Source organism: Acipenser ruthenus, chromosome 7 (genome assembly GCF_902713425.1).
Source record: "Acipenser ruthenus chromosome 7, fAciRut3.2 maternal haplotype, whole genome shotgun sequence".
Lineage (NCBI taxonomy): Eukaryota > Metazoa > Chordata > Actinopteri > Acipenseriformes > Acipenseridae > Acipenser > Acipenser ruthenus.
In genome coordinates this window covers 574265-595047 of record NC_081195.1, presented here as the reverse complement: position 1 = coordinate 595047, position 20783 = coordinate 574265, and the positions used below count along the sequence as shown (strand labels likewise).

Below are 20783 nucleotides of genomic sequence, written 5' to 3'. Positions count from 1 at the left end.
TTAGATACTTTTCAACTGGGTTTTATTAGAAACACAGTATTGTTTTGTACAGAAGATTTACAACATGAAAAATATACAGAATGGCTACATACACTGTGGATAAACAAAAAAACAAGTATGGAAACCAATACACACAAACACACACATACAAGAATGAAAACCAGTTATTTTGCTTTGATCTATTCAGTCGCTACTTTTAAAATAGATCGATATATATGTATATATAGTGCGTCTACATTAAAGTCTACAATGTTACAGATATTTACATTATGGACTTCTTTGCAATACCTGTACAGCATGTGGATATAACGTACAGGAATCTGGAAGCCTGGAAATCATGTTGTTATACGAGATATTCTGAAGGACTCGACATCACGCTGGTGTTAATGATCCTGCTCTGAAGGACTCGACATCACGCTGGTGTTAATGATCCTGCTCTGAAGGACTCGACATCACGCTGGTGTTAATGATCCTGCTTGGGTTCCCCTATACGCTGGCTACAGCCCTCAGCTTGCTGCTTTACACACAGCAGCACCCCCGAGATGACCCTGCACAGCTGATTCTTCATCACTTCTGTGTTTTATTCTGTTTGCTTTTGGTTCAGCGGGTGACATTTGAGACACTGTCCCACTCTATGGCCTCCAGATCAATTTGTAGGAGAGCCTATTGAGAAATTAAAATGATCGTCAAGTTCTCGTGTAGTTCATGCTTATGGGCGACGAGAAAGAGAGGTTTTTACGACTAAAAAGGTTGGTATTCTTCCACCAGTGTATTTCTCTTGAATGCGGACACAGTCAACATACTGCTTCAAACGAAAAAGTTGATCTTTGTGTGATTTCTTACAAGATCACTAGAAAGGGTTAAGGTTAGGGTCATATATCATTTATATATAACACAGCACTACAACTACAACTAAAAAAGTTCATGAAATATAATTATTTAATCCATCTCAAAAGGGTATAAAAAAGGAAGTTTCAATGTTTAAGTTTGATTGTGCCATTGAACTGCTCTACACTAACATGCGTGATGGGACAGGGAGCATGGAGACAGCACAGTCCTGGAAGTGTGGAAGCAGACACAGTCCCGGAAGTGTGGAGGCAGCACAGTCCTGGAAGTGTGGAGGCAGCACAGTCCTGGAAGTGTGGAGGCAGCACAGTCCTGGAAGTGTGGAAGCAGGCACAGTCCCGATTAGTTTTATCCACAAATGTTGCTTCATCAGGGCAGCAAGTTCTTAAGAGGCTTTGCTGGAATAATATCTTGACAGTTTCCTTTTAAACACAATTAATTTAGGAGGGGATTAATGGCATATAGGGGAGCACTCTACTACTGGGGTTTAAATTCAGTTAACTTGTGAAGTCAGTCTCTACTTAGCCCATGGGAGCCGCATCCTGCAGATAGAAACTCTTGACAAATGAGGGAATAGAGACAGAAAGAGCCCTTCTTGTAAGAGCTGGAGTAAAACAATGGCCACACGATTACATCCTTAGCAGTGAATTACATCCACAGCCTACCTCAGCAAACTGCAAGAACTATATACAGCATGTACAGTCGCAGACCAAAGTAACGGCATAGTAGAATTCTAGGTAACAGATTACGGACAAGTACTGAGTAAACTAACGAAAAGCAAAACACACAATTTCTAGTGATGTAGCAAATAACCTTCATCAAAAAAACAAATACACTTTAAGCATAGATTGCCAATACTTTTGTCTGCGACTGTAATATAAGCATACATGGTTTGGTGGCGAGCGCAATTACAATGGGGTTTATTATGTGTTTTAGGTAAAAAAACATATATGTATTTTGGCTTTTGCAGTTCATCATACAAAAATATACATCTGAAAAGTGGGTTCAACTTCAACAATCAAAATTAGAATTGATCCCTTTAGGTATGGAAACTGCACACCCTTTCTGGGAAGCTTTTATTCAATAGACACTTGTCTCCAACTGTGAGCAGCTTCATCATCATCATCATCATCATCATCATCATGAATCCAACCCAGTTTCTTCCGAATGGTGCTTGGCATGTTAACTGGGAGGACTGATCAGAAGGATTTGGCTGTGTCTGTTTTATTAATAAAAGTTTATCAAGGTCCAAAAACAAATGTATCCAAAAACAATAGCGCACAAAAAGAACAGCAGATTTGGTGTACTGCAGTGTCACATTCAACCTGAAATATGACATATGAATCACCTTACAGAAATGGCAGGCTAAAATCATGACTCCTTAATACCTCCAGGCTTTACCCCACAGGCATAGTTCTGCTAACTCCTCTTCATAATATGTGATTCGGTTTTAGTGCAATCCGTTGGGTCCAAACACAAATCTGGTCTTGCCGAAGGTTTCTTTGTGCTAAACAACAAGTCTGGTCACTGAAATAGCCATAAGTCCCGAATCCAGACCCATTGGTTTTCCTTTTTGAATATAAAGCACATGATGTCATTCAATACCGTTATGCATAGGTTTGCTGCTTTACGTCCCATTGCAGAGGAGAAACAGAAGCCTATTCAGATAACTGTTAAACCCTCTATAGCACAGAATGGCACTGTTGTGTGTACTCAGGGAAGGAGTCACTTTTCTCAAGCCTGAGTAAGCTTTGTATAGTATACACTGTAGTGTCCTCCCTGGGGTTTTGCAGCATAGATTCCCACACCGAATGCTGCAAAAATAAAAAACTGTGTCTGACATCCTCCCAGCCCGCTGTGTTGCCATAGCTCTGGGCTTGGCGTGAGTCTTTGAAATGTTGATTCTTTGAAGCTCGACTGGCCTCAGATGGACCAGTGGCTTTCAGCCCTAGTGCTAAATCTCCGTGGCGGTGATTTCCTCGAATCGGATCTCCGCGCTGTGCACCTCGAGGTCCTCCAGCTCTCGGGTCTCCAGCTCCAGGCTCAGCTCCCTCATGGCCCCCTCCAGCTCCCGGTTCCTGCGGTACATCTGTATGTAGTTCTGCTGCAGCTGCTTCTGGTAGCGGATAACCTTCTCCTTCTCCTCCTGCCAGATCCGCCTCTCGTACTCAAAGTTCTCCGACTGGTCCTCGCTCTTCCGCCTCTCATACATCAGCTCTGCCCTCAGCCTCTCCACTTGCTGTTTCAGGCCCTGCAGGGCGTCTGCGTTCTGACGCTGGGCTTTGGCTTCATCGCTCTCGCATGCCAGGGACTGCTCTTCCTCCCTGTAGCCCGAGCCTGTGGGCAGAGCCAGGCCGAAGCTCCTCCCTAGGCACTGCCCATTGGGGGTTTTCAGCGCTTCCCGAAGACGGACAACCTCCTCCTCCAACCGGCCCACCTTGTCCCTCAGGAGCTCAGCCTCGCTGATGCGGCGCTGCAGTTCGTTCTCACACACCTCCAGCTCCAGGGTGCGTGTGCGGGTGGCTGAGTGCAGCTCCTGGAGGTGAGCCTGGGCGGCCTGCAGCTCGGCCCTGGACTCGCGCAGCTGTGCCTTCAAGGAAACAATCTCACTGGCCTTCTGGCTCAAGTCTGTCTGCAGGTCCTTTAGCTGTTGCTTCAGAAGGGAGATCTCTCCGGACTTCTGGCAAACCTGGAAGGGGAGGGGGGGGGGAGGGGAGGGGAGGGGATTGGGAGCACAAGCACAGATATTCCTAGTTAGAATACAAGTGTAAACTGATCACTTGTTAAACCTATTCAGCTATTCCTATATATTTTTTATTATTTAATTTAAAAAAGGATAATTGTTATAAAAAGCTTGCATCAAATTCTTTTCTCTCAGTACTGTGCAGAAATTATTTTGAAATAAAGTAAAATAATTTGTGAAATGACTACATTACACAAACAGAATATCTTCAGAATCAAAATGTCAGCAACATGGAAAATTAATTTTCTAAGAACACGTCATTCTGGTGTTTGTTAGTTTTTTTTTGCGCGTTGACATTCAGTGGAATTCTTTACATTGTTTAGCAGTCAGCTCTCATAAACATCACTGGGTAATGAATCCCACTTTTTTGCCTGTCATTACTCAGCTAAGGGCTGGATAATATTCTGACATCAGTTTACCAACTACAGTACTTGATGAAAAATTCCTCAAAATCATATCGCTTCTACCTCTTGTGACACACAATTGCTTAAGAATCAATAGACAAGCAAGAAGCCTCATGTCTGTATAACCAAGGCAAATTAACTTGTTCCTTCAGAGCAACCATTTCACTGAGGAAGAATCAACCTGCTATTACTTATTGTAACAAATATACAGTTCCGTGGTATTCCCTGGACGGGGATGAATGCCAATGCTCACCTCCCACTTGGTCTCCTCCAGCCGGGGCCCCAGCTCGGTGTGCTGCTGCTTCATGGAAGCGCACTTCTTCTCCAGGAGCTCCCTCTCCTGAAGGAGCTGGGAGAAGTCATCCTGCAGCTTCTTCTTCTCCTGCTGGAGCTGGAAGACCTGCAGCTGCAGGACCTGCTGGGCACGCTGAGCCTTCTGGGAAGCCTGCTTCAGCTTCGAGGAGCAGCTCTGACGCAGGTCCTCCAGCTCCAACTCACAGCGCTTCTGCTTGTCTTCATACACCTGCAGACAGACAGACAGAGTCAGATAGACAGACAGACAGACAGACAGACACAGGCAGGCAGGCAGGCAGGCAGAGAGAGAGAGAGACACAGGTAGGCAGGCAGGCAGGCAGAGAGAGACAGGCAGGCAGTCAGACAGGCAGAGAGAGAGAGTTTACGGTACGGATTACGGTAGGATCTCTAAAGTCTGGCCATTACATTTTGATGGCAGCTGTACAGCAGTTACTTGGCCAGCAGTCCCCAGCACACCCTCCAGGCTCACCTGACAGATGGCGGCTTCGTTCTCGTCCAGGTTACCCCTCAGCTGCTGCAGCTCCAGCTCCCTCTCTCTCAGCTTCTCCTCCAGCTCGCGGATCAGCCCCTCCTCCACCTCCACAGGGCCCGGGGAGCGGCCACAGGAGCCGCTGTCCGAGAGGGGCTGCCCCCGGCCGCTCAGAGAGCCGGTGCTCTTGCTGGACGAGGAGCGCCCGCTGTCCGAGTTGGAGTGGCCATGCCTGAGGGCTGCCCGGGAGGGGTCCAGGTGTGCGCTGGGGGCCTCAGTCTGGGACAGGCTGTACCCGGTGCTGCAGGTGGGCAGGCTGGACAGAGAGTTCCTGCCAGAGTCTGACATGGTACAGGACTGGCTGCTGCCGTTGCGCCCCCCACTGTAGGAGCAGCGCTTGTCTGCCGGGAGGAGCAGGTTCAGGCTGCCCTGGCTCTCTGACAGGTTGCTGCCACTCCCTGCACTGCCCCCTGGCCGTGGAGACAGGTACTGCACAGAGTTTCGGTTCTTGGGCACCACAGGTTTAAAGGCTGTGGGTCGGATTAACATCTTCTCAATGTTCTGGAAATGTAAAAACATTAGGCACACACACTGCATTTCTAACTTCCCTTTTGTATAAGAAGCAGGACCCCTCCTGTACAGCAACTGTGATCACCCGAGTCGAGCTGTACCAATGAAACACGCTAACAGGAATAGCACAAAGCTGCTCACATAAAACCCTCAGCAAGCCTGTTCTCTGTCTGATACTCTCTGACTGAAGAATTCCAGTTGGAATTAAGAATCCTACAGTTCTTACCCCCAGCCCTGTCCTTCCTAGATAGCATGCTGGTGATGTCACAGATGTCTTATCAAGAGCAATGAATTACAGGTGGAAATGTGTGCATTGCTTTGCGCATTAGCTTGCTGTACAGAGTGCATGTATAAAACCATGAAGTAGCAGTTTTACTTCAGAATCATTTTATCCTCAGATGTGTTTCTTGTACTGCATTGCAATTTCATACTGACTCAATGACATCCCGGTTCACCATTACATTACCCAGTCCTGTTTTGTTTCTCTGCTTTTGTAGTTGAACCACTGTACAGTCTCCACCATGCACAGAGCTCGAGGCCTTTTCTACCAAACGGCTACTCCGAGTTCCCTGTGCACTCCCAGAATGTCAGACGACTGGCAGCGGGGAAGCATTGAAGTAAAAGCACCAACTGGTGTGTGCTCAACATCGCATTAAATTCAGATTCGTTTTTCTTCCATCTCACTATGTTGTTGCTGGAAGAGTGGTAAGGGTTTATTCTTTCAATTACTTTTTTTTTTGCTTGAGAAGGCCTTTACATAGTTTAAACACTACTGTTCAGTTGGTGGCTTATATGTTTAAAATGTTAACGTGGCAGCCTTGTTCCTGAGGGTCCTGGTGTAACAGTTTAAACAAACATTGGAATGTACAGGTTTGATCAGAGAAATGGCTGGGGGAGGGCGATACATCCAAACACACACATAATAAATACAGCAGGCATAAGTATCTGCTTCATGCCAAGAATACTTGCTATGGGTCAGGTATACGGTTCACCAAGGTCACTGGAATGGGTTATCTAAAGGTCAAATCCCAGTACAGACAGCAGGAATTTGCAAGCAGCATTGGCAAGATTTGCCATCAAGGGACTGAATGAGCCTGAAATGGTCAAAACAATTTAAACCCCACCTCACCTTTTCCAGTCTTCCGGAAACAGGAATCAGTTTTGGTGGGGGTCCCCCGATATTCCCGTTTGCTGCTTTTGCTTCCTGGAGTTCCTCAGGCTCGCTACAAGGGCTGCTGGGAGTCATGTTATTGTCATTCCAGTCCCCAACAAACTCCTCGTTCAGGTAAGCATAATTACTGTTGCTCGCGGGAACAGGGGCTGCCTTCCTGGCTGGCACACCGCTGACCAGGGGGTCCTTACAGCAGCCGTTCCTGAGCTGCCCATCTTGCTGGCGGAAGACGTTGGGTCCCGACGCTGGCTTGCGGCTCTTGGAGGGGAACTCGGTGGTCCTGCATGGATGCTCCTGATAGGTGCGCCCCGAGATCAGGCTGCTGACCGAACCCATTGCACTGCGGCTGGAGGGGGATCTGGGAACAGCCCGGTGCTGGATATCGATGCCGGCGTTCTGGTGATCAATAGGTACGGGCAGAGTCTGCACCAGGGCCATGGTGGCGGCTCACTGTACCCACACACCCTGGGGGAGAAGAACAGGAAGAGTAGGTGGTTACTGAATATATCTATAGAAATACAATGATTATCTATCCGCTCCGTCCCATCTAGCTGTTATTCTACAGGAAGAGACCCCCCTCTTTTGGAAAGAGTAGACGAAAGCCTGTGCAAGGCCTACAGACACACAGGACTGTCCACTGCCCTGATCTTCAGTGCAAGACAGAGCAGAATGCAATCTTCCAGAGACCTGCTTACAAGACAGAGCAGAATGCCCATCTTCCAGAGACTCACTTACAAGACAGTGCAGAATGCCCATCTTCCAGAGACTCACTTACAAGACAGAGCAGAATGCCCATCTTCCAGAGACCCGCTTACAAGACAGAGCAGAATGCCCATCTTCCAGAGACCTGCCGCTCATCTACTTACTGTATGAAACCACGTTTTAAATGATTGTCACAACCAAAGAAACTATTTTTCCACATAAAATAAATATATTTTTTTACAAAGACACTAGAACGGAGTTAAATGCTATATTTATAGCATCTAGTACAGCAGCTACCTGGAAGCAGGTTTTTTATGTATTTATTTATTTTGCCTGCTGAAGCAAGTCGATTTGTAGAGGTACAGCTCAACTTGTTTGTTAAAGTATAAAATGTCAGAAAGCCACCCGCTGCTGAATGTATTTAAAGAGGATATGCAATCGGCTTTGAACATGGGAGATGGAGGTGGACAATCCTGCAACTTCCATCATGTGTAACACACTGAAAAGCTGCAACTTATAAATTCTTTATCTTTTTTTATTTTTTATCTGTGCACAACAGAGTACTTGTACAGAACAATCTTTAAATACGAGAAACACTTCAATGAAATAAGAGCACAGAGCAGGACATGTGCACAACAATGACTCGTTCTAAGTGTAGCTGACCATTCAAGCGGACAGCAATTTGCTTTAGGCATCTCATGTGATGTTTGGATGTAGCTGTGAGTATGTGTGCGATACAATGTCTCTCACAGAGAGAATCAGAAAAGCAGAAACATCCCTCTGCAGTACACGCCATGATGGTTTATATCATTTGTCTGGATAGATCAGAGGTGACAGTGTCTGGAGAAAGAACCGTGTGTGTGTGTGTGTGTGTGTGTGTGTGTGTGTGTGTGTGTATGTGTGTGTGTGTGTCCATTCTGAGCTGCCTACATCCGCCATCATGGCAAAAATTTATGCTGGCATACCGTGACTAATTCTCATTTTCCCATAACTGATGTCACTAACTTTTAGGAAATGACGCAAGGCTGAAGCTTCTAACCCGTACCCCCATCCACCTGTCAACATGCCTCAAGCTTGCTGCAGCCAGCCCAAAGAGTCGGGCAGGTCTTTCAGAGGATAACTATCCAAGGGCTGCTGCACCTGGGTTGGGAAAGGATTGACAGCTTCCTGCTCTGTCAATCGCAAGCAGGAGGATAGACAAGTTAAGCAGCGTTGACCGAGGATCAGCAAGTTCCAATCCTAAACAGAACAAACACCCTTCGTAAATAAAGACCTGCGATGTTTGCTGTACTAGGAAAAAGAGAACCCGAAGGACAGGGGACAGGTATACAGCGAGGATCGGCAGTGCTCTGAATGACCCAGGAAGTGATGTCACTTGTCAGCTAAAATAGGAAAGCTAAATTGCGCACACTGCAAGTCACTGACTGTCAGGACAGTGCAGCAGAATGGCATGATGCAATGATTATGCTAGGCAGTTTCCATGTTAGTCAATCTGGGATGGATCCACCCCAAGTGAAGCAACAGGAGCCCTGGGAGAAAATCTCAAGGTTGCTCCTCCACGGGGGAATGCAAAGTAGGTCTTGCACTCAGCTGGAGAGCCCAAGACTCCTTTGCAGGGGATGATTGCGTATGGATCACTTCACCCGTTTCTCATCTTTCAACTTGAACAGACCACTGACTCTGCCTGGATAATGTGATTAGAGAGCATCGCCAATTGGAATTGACGACCCCATGGGGACAGGGAGCTCAAGTGCATTTGTGACCTTTCTGTCTCATTCGCTGACCCCTGATCCTTGGCTTTGTTCCTGACACTGTGTTCCTGTTCCCATGCTGCAGATCCTATACCGAGTTTAACTTTGCATGATTGTTTTTACCAGGAGTATTGGATGGCCGACAGGCTTGGGATGAACAAAGGGATTCGAAAGCTGAATGGTTATAGCAGAGAGCTGGGTGACTGGGAGATGGATGGTCTTGCAGTGTGGTTTAATCCCAAGAAACCTAGGAGGGGATGAGGAGCATGAGACGTAATAAAATGAAAACAAGCTTTCAGTTCATTTAGTAATGATCACTTACTTTGATTAAAGCATTCTTCTAAAAAAACAAAATTGGGTTTTATTATTATTATTTATATTTTTTAGTGTCACTGACATTTTTCTATGTTTGGTCATTTTGGTTATTTCCATTTGAACCAGCAACCAGTTCTAACATTTCCTAGACCTGGAGTTAATTAAAAAATGTCTTTGACAATAATGTTAGCAACCAGTGTTGCTTGAAAGGATGACTGAGTGGAGACAATGACACTTGTGGATTTAAAGGGCTCGCTACTTTGTTATCCGGCGCGTTAAACTCTAAACCGTCACATTCTGCCTGAATAAGTGCGAGTTATTAGAGCCCCCAGTGCACCTGATTTGAACAGCTTTATACAGCAGTGACAATGCCAGGAAGATTCCCTGCAGTTGAAGGAATAACCTACATCTCTTTCCAGCTCCCTTTCATCTCATGCTGCTTTATCCTTTCAAAAAGGTGGAGAGCTAGTGGGACTGCTTAGCCTGTTCCTCATAGCAATTTGTTACAAAGAAAGTTTCATTTACCTACCTCCTATGCAGGAATGTATTTTAGAGCCAGTTCAAATCCCTCACACACACACACACACACACACACACATACACAAGACCAATTCCATGCAATTGCATATTAGAATTGCTGTTAAAGCTATGTAACTAAGACAAGGTACAGTACACTGTGACCTAATTCTTCAAGAAACAGTTGTCTTTTGGTTTGTGTTAGTCAATGACGTAATAAACCAAAGAGGATCAGTTCCCCCAAACTGGACAAGTTGGAATTTAGGGATGAATGCAGTTCAGTGCCTTGACAGTCCAAGCAACCTGTGAACTGCCTTGAATCCATCAAGAGAGCAGCTGATATCAGTGATGCTGGATATCTGCACCCTGTACATGGACACTCTGCTCAAAAACCAGGAAGAAACCAGGCCCTTTGTGTCCATTCCAGACCCACAGATATGCTGATTCTCCCTTTCAGTCCCAACCAGTTTCTTCTCAAAAGGAATTACTGCCAACGCCCAGGGGGAGCTGCAGTTTTTTTCCGCTGTGCTGCCCCTCTTTAGAAATGCATGCAAATCCAAGGTTAATCTGAACAACCTCCCTTTTCTCCAGCATTCTCCACAGTCACGCCCACCCACCCCATGCCGTTCAGAAAAGCTCTGCCGGGGGTGATGGCATTGGAGAGCAATGGGATTACTTCCCCTTCATCACCTCGTTTTCCATTGAGAAGGATGGGCAGCAATGCGGACCCGGCGGGCTCCATGTCAGATACTCTTCACTCATTGGGCCCGATTGGACCAGTCCCGTTCCTATAGGCTCACGTTGCACATCTGTCAAACAGGACCACCTGTGTGAACTCCTTGTTCTTCAGCCCTTCCCCCAACCGGGTCTGACTGAATAAGGAACAAGGAGAAGCAGCTTGAGCTGCTGCATTCACAAAAGCTTTTAGTCCAGTTCCAGTATGATGTTGTGCCTGGCTTAGGACAACCTTCATGGTTCTAGAACAGATAGAAATGGGTGCATCATACTGAACAGCAAACAGCTTTTACAGCAGAGAATGCCTGGCCAAAAAGCTGGCTTGGCACAAACCAGGAAACATGATAGACCAATATACCGACATGACCAGCATCCATATCCCTGAACACTTTCATCAGCACTGTGCGAGAGGAGCACAATGACTGATGACTGTGACATCTAAAATACCCAGCCTGTCTTCCCAACTACAAGGGGGGTGGGGTCAAGGGTGGGGCTCTGCTCTGCAGCTGCTAATGCTTTTCTACAAGTACCTGGACAGGTGCCCCAAAGACTGCCATCCATCATCGAAGGGAAGCTGTAAAAACAACAAGTAGCTTACAAGCGTGGGCAGGAGAGTCTGGCTCTACAATTACACTCGGCACAGCCAAGGTATGTTTACTCAGCTGTGAACCTTCCCTCATCACAAGCCAATCTGGGACAGGCTTCAGCTGAAACAGCAGGACTGCAGTTTATTGTTCATGGATACAGTTGGTTTACGCCACAGGGGGACGCCGGCATGTTTTTATGAATCATTTTAACAATCATGTCAAAATAGAAGGGTTTCAGATCAGCCACACTGAAGAATTGCTCTTTTTCCAGTTTATATATATATATATATATATATATATATATATATATATATATATATATATATATATATATATAGTTTCAACCAATTAAAAAGGACTTTCAATTCTCCTTATAAATGCCTTCCTGTTTGATCTGTTTGAATTCCAGTTTGGATACGATTTCCTGTATAATACGCCTGTCTGAAACGGGACAGTGGGAAGTTTAGTATGGTGTGGCATTTGCACAAGAGGTTGTTTTGTTTTTTAATTTTTGAGAATCTCATTGAAAGAACAGCAGTAGAGCAGAATGTAGCAGTCACATGACAGGAAATGATGACTAGCACTAACCTGCACAGCTCTCACATGACACAACAGCACTAGAGGCTGCTGCTAGACTTGCTGTTACTGAGCTTAGAAATTCTACCAAGGCACTGAGGAATACACAACTCCATGTCTGTCTACTTAGTTTTTTTGGTTTAAATACTTCCCTGAAAATTGCAGCATTGAGGATGTCAAAATAAGCACTGAATGTCTAAAACTATTGCTGTCTTATTTCATCATTCTGAAAAAAAAAACAACTAAACAAAACTGGAAAAAAAAGAGAAAAACATCATGAGAGACAGAGAGAGAGAGAGGAGAGAGACAGGAGAGACACAGAGAGAGAGAAGAGACACACAGAGAGACACAGAGAGAGACACACAGAGAGAGGAGAGAGACACAGAGAGAGAGGAGAAAGAGAGAGTTTTGAGTTTCTCCATTGACCAGGGTATAATCCATTATTACCAATGCCTGCTCCTTATGGATCAACTTTAACAAACCTCTTTCCTTGATTTATTTGTGATCGCTTTGAAATAAGTTCAGTTGTGCAGCTGACCCTGTCTCTTGTGGCAGCAGACCATCTTCTCCATGGCGCTTGCTTTGTGCAGCCCATTTGCCCACTCAGAGTGCTGCTCACAATATAAAACAGAGACTGCATTGACTCGCTGCTCAGTCGTTTATTTTGCCAATGCCGTAATGTGTTTTTAAAGTGATCCAAGTGCAGAACAGAATCCAAATTTTGGCAATAGAAAAAAAAAAAATAGAAAAAAGTAGAAAAGCACATTTGTTAGGCAAAATGTGTAAACGTTCTTCTTTGGAAAAGCTACAACGTTTTTTGTTTTAAAATGACAACCTGAGCGAAAGGAAAAGCTCCAGCTTTCCAGCGGCTCTGGAGATCAGCCCGGGGGCAGTAGAATCGAATGGCTACAGTGTGGAGTAGTGGGTAGGGCTCTGGACTCTTGACCGGAGGGTCGTGGGTTCAATCCCAGGTGGGGGACACTGCTGCTGTACCCTTGAGCAAGCTACTTTACCTAGATTGCTCCAGCTTTCCAGCGGCTCTGGAGATCAGCCCGAGGGCAGTAGAATCGAATGGCTGCCATGTTATCCCATCAATCCCCTGCTTTGAAAAGGCAGCGCCCTCTTTGTTGCTTTACATTTATCTACAATCCTGGAGGTTTCCAGCCGAACAATGTCTAGTGTCGTAAAACCGCTGCCATGTTATCCCATCAATCCCCTGCTTTGAAAAGGCAGCGCCCTCTTTGTTGCTTTACATTTATCTACAATCCTGGAGGTTTCCAGCCGAACAATGTCTAGTGTCGTAAAACCTCGTCTTCACCCTGGGTGGTCAAAGAGTCGCAGAGGCAGAATATTAAGTGGCTAATTAACACGACTGCAGCTAACGATACAAAACAGGTAGAGACTAGGGCAGGTACCCCAAACTGCACCGGACTGAACAGCAATGCTAGGAACACCGGTGTAGACAACCCCACGGTGCAACTCACAAACACAATGTACCCTCACACAACTGGAATAGAAAAGAACACATGTCTTCATGGTGCAGACACACATTTAGAATGTATACGGATTTCCATCATTTGGTTAGAAGGCACTATTATTAAATATAATAAATTTTCATATTTTTTTTTTATCAATCAAATGGACAGGCAAATGGACTGGGGCTGCAGAAGTGAAAACAAAAATGCAGAAACCCAATTTTGAGGATGCAGCCCTGTTGCATAGTCATACAGACACAGTCATTATTGCTTTTATGATGCCAGTACTGAATGTCAAACTTTTTAACTGTACATATTTTTTCCATGGGCATTTACGTTAAAATCATATTGTCCAATAAGAAGTATTTAGGAACATTGGAGCCTCCAATCTTTGTTCCCTTTTTTATCCCCCAGTAAAGACCTGAAGTCCCATTTACTTCATAGAGTCAATAAAACCCAGCAGTGACATGGCATAAAAAAAGAAAGACAAACAGGAGTGTAAACAAAGTTTTCATTGGATCAGAAACTCTACAGCTTAGTTTTACGACCTTGTTGTTGTCATTCCATTTCACATACCCCTAACCCCCCCACCCGGTTGTCATGGTATTTAGAGGCCTACTTGCTGTAGGCTGGGATAAGAGCCTCAATGCGGGAGTGTCTGTCTGCCTGACAAGGGGGCAGGCTGGCTCCTTAGCATCTCAATGCAGCGGGGCTCTATTAATCCCTCAGTGAAGTATGAGCTGGAAGCACCATACAAAATTATACATAGATAAATAGGCTTTAGATAAACAGAAGCCTTGTTGATGTCTCTGCCTCTTTACAGGGGTTTGTGGGTCTTCCAGGAAAAATGCATAAAGAAAGAGCCAAGCGCATTCAGGGGCCGAAATTGCCATCTGGGTGGACAGTAGCTGCCAATCACTACAGTCTTCTGTTTCACACTGGTCTTCAACTCTTCTGGCAAGCACCCGTATTGGGGCATCTATGTACAGCACGCTGCACCGGGCTGAACTGCAAAACTATTGGATCATAAACTAGCCCAGTGGTCGGGGTGCACGGCTCGGAATTGAAGGCGTGGGTTTGAGTAGCTGGGCTGCAGAGGTATACAAGATTACGCTGCTTGGTAATGGGCTAGGGAAGTTCAGTCTCAAACAGCCTGTCAAAGGTGCCGTGGGAAGTAGCTTAGTGGGGGGAACAATAGAACAACGAGTGAGAAAGTGGATTCCAGTAGCTCCAGTGGGCTGCAGAGTACAGTATGAGTTTAAATCAGCTCAGACCCGGAACACTAAATGGTTGCCAATTCTAAGATCATGGTAATATCGCTACACAGGTACAGCATTGAGCCCGCCGCAACATTCACACCAGCTCAATTATTTCTGTTTTTTCTTTTCAGCGAGTCAGAATGATGCTGAAAGAGAAGATAACTATTTGTTGCTAACTATTACAAAGCCATCTTTCAACACAAATGAAAATCTGTGGCTTCAAAGAACAGGCTCTCTCAAGCCCCACTAGCTCAACCCAGAGAACAGCAGTGGAGCATGTAGAGGCATGCGAGCAGCAGCACACAATAGAAAGTGCGCAGCTTCCCAAAGCACTCTGGGGAAGCCCTATCAGGGCACCGAGTACCAGGTAAGTGACACACAGAGACCAATCACAGCGGCCTTGGGTTCTGCCCTACAACCATGGCTCTGCTTCAAGAACAAAGGAGGCCAATTAAGCAAGCAGTCACATTGGATACAGCCCGAGAGTTTAAAGCAGAGCCCCTAATGTGGATGACACAATGCGACCCGCACATTCCTCAGGCACACCCAACCAAAGGACAGTGGCTTTTCCTACAGTATAGGACCACTATTACATTATTACTATGAAGATTCAGAGTGGCATGCATTTAGAAGAGATGCAATGCAAGTATAGACTTTCAGGTTTGTTTTTAAACAGAGTGGGTCACCTCTGACTCTTTCAGCACTGCAGATCTATATACAGTACAGGTCTATAAAGGACATCTCTCAGAGCTGTAGAACGCTCTAGCAGTATAGGAAAAATAACTGTGAATGTCTGTTCTTGCTCTTGTAAACCATCGAATGGAGTCCTTTTCTGATGCCAATAACAAGCAAGAAAAAGAAAGCCTTGGCTATTATTAAGATTTTTTATGCCACTGAAAAACGTCTCATTTAGCCAACCCCCTTTATCATATTTAACATGCAACAAAACCATGGTTACCAACATTGTAATTGAAATAACGTGTGTTTACAGCAGAGATACTGCATACCTTGTAAAGATAAATATCCTACACAAATTTAAAAATGGTCTCAAATAAACCGTACAAAACACAGCATCTAAAAGTGTATTACACAGACTTTTATATCATAAACTTACAAAACATTTGATAGGTGAACACAACTAACTTTCACAGAAGTCACTGGAGGCAAGGCAGACTGGCCCGCTTCGTGCTGCCGCAGAGACTTCAGCCGTCAATCAGGGTATTGTGCACAATACTCATTAAGTGTTTTCCTCTTGCACCCCATTTTCAAATCAAACTAGTAGCTGTCACCGTATATACCTATACTAGCAAAAGCTTACCTACACCTTAACCCGCTAATTTCAAAGTAGGCGCTTTGAATGACAGGCGCTGTAGGTGGCAAATGAAAGTGCACAGTCGGTCTTGATGACTGACAGTCATTTAAACGAATGAGAGTATTCTATTGCTGTTTCAGCCAATGAGATCTGTCAGAACAGGATGAAACTACAGTACTAACGGACCACTGAGTTGACTGACAGCGACCCCCAGCCATTCAGAGCGGAACAGAGACGGGACAGACAGCAAGTATAAAAACTACACAAGCTACAGAAGATTTCTAAATGATTATTTTTGGTAAGAAAATAAAAAATAGCGAGTGGTTTTCCAGACGTTGATCGTATATAAATTTATTTCAGGGAATTTGATGTTTAACAAACTTTACCGATTAATATTGAAAAGTAGCAAGCCTAGTTATTTGTTTGTAATTCTGCAAGACTATTTGCGGTTGCATTCTCATTTCCAGAAAGGTCTTTAGGGTAGCCCCCCATCTCCTCCTCCTGCTCCTGCTGTTTCATATTAAAAGCGCTGATGCAGATCTCAGCAGGCTGAAGGAACTCATTGAAGAGATAGCTCTAGTTTACAGGGTCGGTAATGAAAACAAATGTGGGAGAGCCTGATGTGAGAGCGTCAGCGAAGGAGAGAGCAGCTAACAAAAGATACACAGAGTCCCGAAGCACCCAACTGTGGAGAGCAGAGTCCTCATCCTGAACTGGCCCCCAGTGCTGTCCGTCACACACCTGCCCCAAGACATGCACTGAAACTGGGCCCCAGTGCTGTCCATCACACACCTGCCTCAATACATGCACTGAAACTGGGCCCCAGTGCTGTCCATCACACACCTGCCTCAATACATGCACTGAAACTGGGCCCCAGTGCTGTCCATCACACACCTGCCCCAAGACATGCACTGAAACTGGGCCCCAGTGCTGTCCATCACACACCTGCCTCAATACATGCACTGAAACTGGGCCCCAGTGCTGTCCGTCACACACCTGCCCCAAGACATGCACTGAAACTGGGCCCCAGTGCTGTCCATCACACACCTGCCTCAATACATGCACTGAAACTGGGCCCCAGTGCTGTCCATCACACACCTGCCTCAATACATGCACTGAAACTGGGCCCCAGTGCTGTCCATCACACACCTGCCTCAATACATGCACTGAAACTGGGCCCCAGTGCTGTCCGTCACACACCTGCCCCAAGACATGCACTGAAACTGGGCCCCAGTGCTGTCCATCACACACCTGCCTCAATACATGCACTGAAACTGGGCCCCAGTGCTGTCCATCACACACCTGCCTCAATACATGCACTGAAACTGGGCCCCAGTGCTGTGCATCACACACCTGCCCCAAGACATGCACTGAAACTGGGCCCCAGTGCTGTCCGTCACACACCTGCCCCAAGACATGCACTGAAACTGGGCCCCAGTGCTGTCCGTCACACACCTGCCCCAAGACATGCACTGAAACTGGGCCCCAGTGCTGTCCATCACACACCTGCCCCAAGACATGCACTGAAACTGGGCCCCAGTGCTGTCCGTCACACACCTGCCCCAAGACATGCACTGAAACTGGGCCCCAGTGCTGTCCGTCACACACCTGCCCCAAGACATGCACTGAAACTGGGCCCCAGTGCTGTCCGTCACACACCTGCCCCAAGACATGCACTGAAACTGGGCCCCAGTGCTGTCCGTCACACACCTGCCCCAAGACATGCACTGAAACTGGGCCCCAGTGCTGTCCGTCACACACCTGCCCCAAGACATGCACTGAAACTGGGCCCCAGTGCTGTCCATCACACACCTGCCCCAAGACATGCACTGAAGCAGAAGAAACTTCAATAAAATAAACAAGAGACAACAGTTTTTTTCTGAAACAGAGTAAACTAAAAGGAGCTCATTTGGACGCACATTCCAACATTTGCTAATCTTGATGCATTATCATCTGGTGGGACTCAATGTACAGTAATGCACTGGTCTTGTACTGTGCTTGACTTTTCTATCTGGTTTTAAGTCCAGTAACACACTTATTTGAAAAGGGTTCCCCAATGTAGACTTGTCTGTTTCTTTTCAGGTACTCTGTAGTAAATTAACACATGCTTTCTGGACATTAGGACACAAGAAAGTTACAAAGGCAAACTAGTCTTTCCCAGAATTGTTGCCTCACAGAGACACGTTTAGACACATCACTGCTTCCACACCACACTTCCTTTTTCTTTTGCCAAAAGAAAGTCTGTTCAGTGTCTGTTTAGGAATAAAGTATTATACTTCTTTGAAGTGTTTTCTTAGTTGATTTTGCCCTCTTTGATCAGGTTATGGGCATTTCATACAGTAAATTTCCCCTAGTGACTCACGGTTCCCCCCCACCCTATTAACTAAATCTTGGACTCATGAAGTTCTTTTACTGAGGAGATTTCAGCTGCCTCTTGGGAGGCAGGTCTGGGAACGTGAAACAATGCCAGTGATTCCACAAGAGCAGAAGCACAGGAAGGTTAAAGGAGTCCCAGAGGTTCCCTTTCTCCCTCCTCCCCGGCAGCAACAAGAACCGAAGAGGTAGAATGAGCACCGCGCCGGCTCGGGCGCTCCACTGCCGTCACTAAACCCAGCAGTGTGACACTGCAGCCTAAGAGGAAGGTGTTATTTATTGCATGATTGGTTAAAAGAATTTGAAAACGGTTTAGTGTCACCCTTCTGAACTCCATGGTCACAGGTCAGGAGTGAAAGCCCTGCTTCATCTTTTATACGCAGTGTGCAGCAGAGCCATTGGGAAGAAGAGGACATCTGCAGAAATAGATCTGCATTCGTTTCACAAAAACAACCAAAATGCATCCGTCAATGTCATCTCTCCATTACTAAAAGAGCATTTTGCTGGAAATCAAACTCCTATATGAAAGCTCAGGATTAATTGAGATCAGGGGAAAGGCAGAGTGTGTGATCTCAGTTTTCTTACAATGTTGGCGATCTTGCAATGTTGCTGGCAAGCGACCCTGCAGCCAGAGAGTACGCTGCCCAATGTAAAACAGAAACACATGCCTGCAACACAAAATGACACCAATTTCATTGTACATGACAAAAAGGCAGCCCTGTGACAGGAGGCCAGTGTCTTCCTTCCTGGACGGGATCTGAAGCTGCAATGATGTGAACAAGCTGCAACACGATCACCCTTGCACAGGACTCCTCTGCTTGGGCATGGTGTGAACAAGCTGCAACACGATCACCCTTGCACAGGACTCCTCTGCTTGGGCATGGTGTGAACAAGCTGCAACACGATCACCCTTGCACAGGATTCCTCTGCTTGGGCATGGTGTGAACAAGCTGCAACACCATTACTTTAGCACAGGACTCCTCTGCTTGGGCATGGTGTGAACAAGCTGCAACACCATTACCCTTGCACATGATTCCTCTGCTTGGGCATGGTGTGAACAAGCTGCAACACGATCACCCTTGCACAGGATTCCTCTGCTTGGGCATGGTGTGAACAAACTGCAACACGATCACCCTTGCACAGGATTCCTCTGCTTGGGCAGCTCCAAGTCTGACTCACAGGAGCAGAGCTCACTTAGCAAGATTCAAAATCGCTTGACTCCTCTGGGGCCTTTGAAAGAATTCCCCAAGCTAGTCACATCTCCTTTCCACAGAGGGACAGAAGCACCTTGTTTTACAGCTGGGTGGGACTGAGACTTGGGTGGGAAGTGATTTATCCCCAAAGGATCACACTGAAAAAATTGTTGGTCTGCATTAGAAAAAAAAAAAAAAAGAGGAAAAAGTAGTATCTTCACCTCAGTATCCCCCAGTCTTTACTTTAACCCTTTACTGCCCTGGGTATGTTCCCCATACCTATTTAATGCCTATTTTCTCAAATATATTGGACACTGGGCAGCAAAATGTTAACCTGAACCCGAACCCTAACCCTAACTGACTCCCCTGCCTTTTAGCTCTGACCCTAACCCTAATCCCAGGCAATCCTAGCACAGTTCCAATTTTTAATCTGTGGACAAGCTAATCCGTTACCAAACTACAAAACCAATTCACCGCTCTCAATCCTTCACCTTCTAAAAACGGTGGGTTTTAATACGGACCACGTCATTACGTTACACTACAACTGTACCACCACTGTGTCCATCCAGCAGTTTTAACAGCTCTGTGCAATGGATTCTGATCTGCTGATCTGCTCAGAATGTCACGCACCCTTTGTGCTGTGATTACATTCATTTCCCTGAAAGCTCAAATTCAAGGATTTCTCTCAGATTTCAACTTTCAGCAAAACCCTGAAGAAAAAAATAACTAGACATTAACGCTGTAGTGTTAAATCTGCCTAAATAAACAAAATAACCACAAAGTGGATTGAAATTGCTTTACAGTCACAACAATGTTTTGCTCACAACAATGTTTTGTAGTTTTTTTTTGTTTTTTTTTTTAGACCATGCATGTTTCAAAAGGATTTTTTATTTTTCTTTTTAACTCAAAACAGAATCCTGCACAAAGTTTAATCTTGCATTTTGATTTGCTCTGCCCCATGAGTGGGTGGCTGTGTTCCCAAAGCTTCAGTCTGGGTTGTTTTTTCTGACCCCCCCGCACACACAGTTAACTTTCCCTTCTGCAGCTCTCCCCTCTCCCCCTCAGTGAGCTTGGTGTTCAATCACATACCGCTCTCTGCCTCCATCATTTCTGAATCCTCTGTCTGGCTGAAACACTCCCAATCCAAACGCTACACTGCGTTTCTTCCGCTTCTTTTAGATAGATTTTTCTAACTTTTCTTTGTGTTTCAAACGAGTGCCGTTCCGTCAGAATCGTCCACTGCTGGAGTTTGAATGAGAGCTCCTTCCTCTCCTAATGCCTGCACTTGCACCCGCCCCTTTCCATCTCCTCCTCCTCTCTCTCACACTTTCTCTCTCCTGTCAGAGCGACTCTGAATAACCCTGTGGAGTCCGGCCCCCTTAAAGCTTCTCTCGTTACCAGCCGCAGGACACAAGGAAAGGGGGGGGGGGGGGGGGTCTGGTGCCTCGGTCTCTTCTTTTAAGGTTAAAGC

General features: G+C 45.8%; 1 protein-coding gene across 3 annotated transcripts in view; it reads right to left on the bottom strand.

The window, feature by feature from the left end:
• Positions 1-5: 5 nt before the first annotated feature.
• The window catches only part of LOC117415464 (leucine zipper putative tumor suppressor 2 homolog), a 41870-nt gene continuing 21092 nt past the window's right edge, over positions 6-20783 (bottom strand). For 2 of the 3 annotated variants that reach the window (XM_059025998.1, XM_034025852.3), the window contains 4 exons: positions 6477-6983; positions 4778-5338; positions 4247-4516; positions 6-3535 (listed from right to left, as the gene is read on the bottom strand). In XM_059025998.1, coding sequence (XP_058881981.1) covers positions 2801-3535; positions 4247-4516; positions 4778-5338; positions 6477-6956 — 2046 coding nt within the window. In that variant the 5' untranslated portion in view covers positions 6957-6983 and the 3' untranslated portion in view covers positions 6-2800. Of the gene's footprint in view, positions 3536-4246; positions 4517-4777; positions 5339-6476; positions 6984-20401; positions 20599-20783 lie in introns of those variants that run through there. The other variant, XM_034025853.3, reaches the window with a different exon arrangement.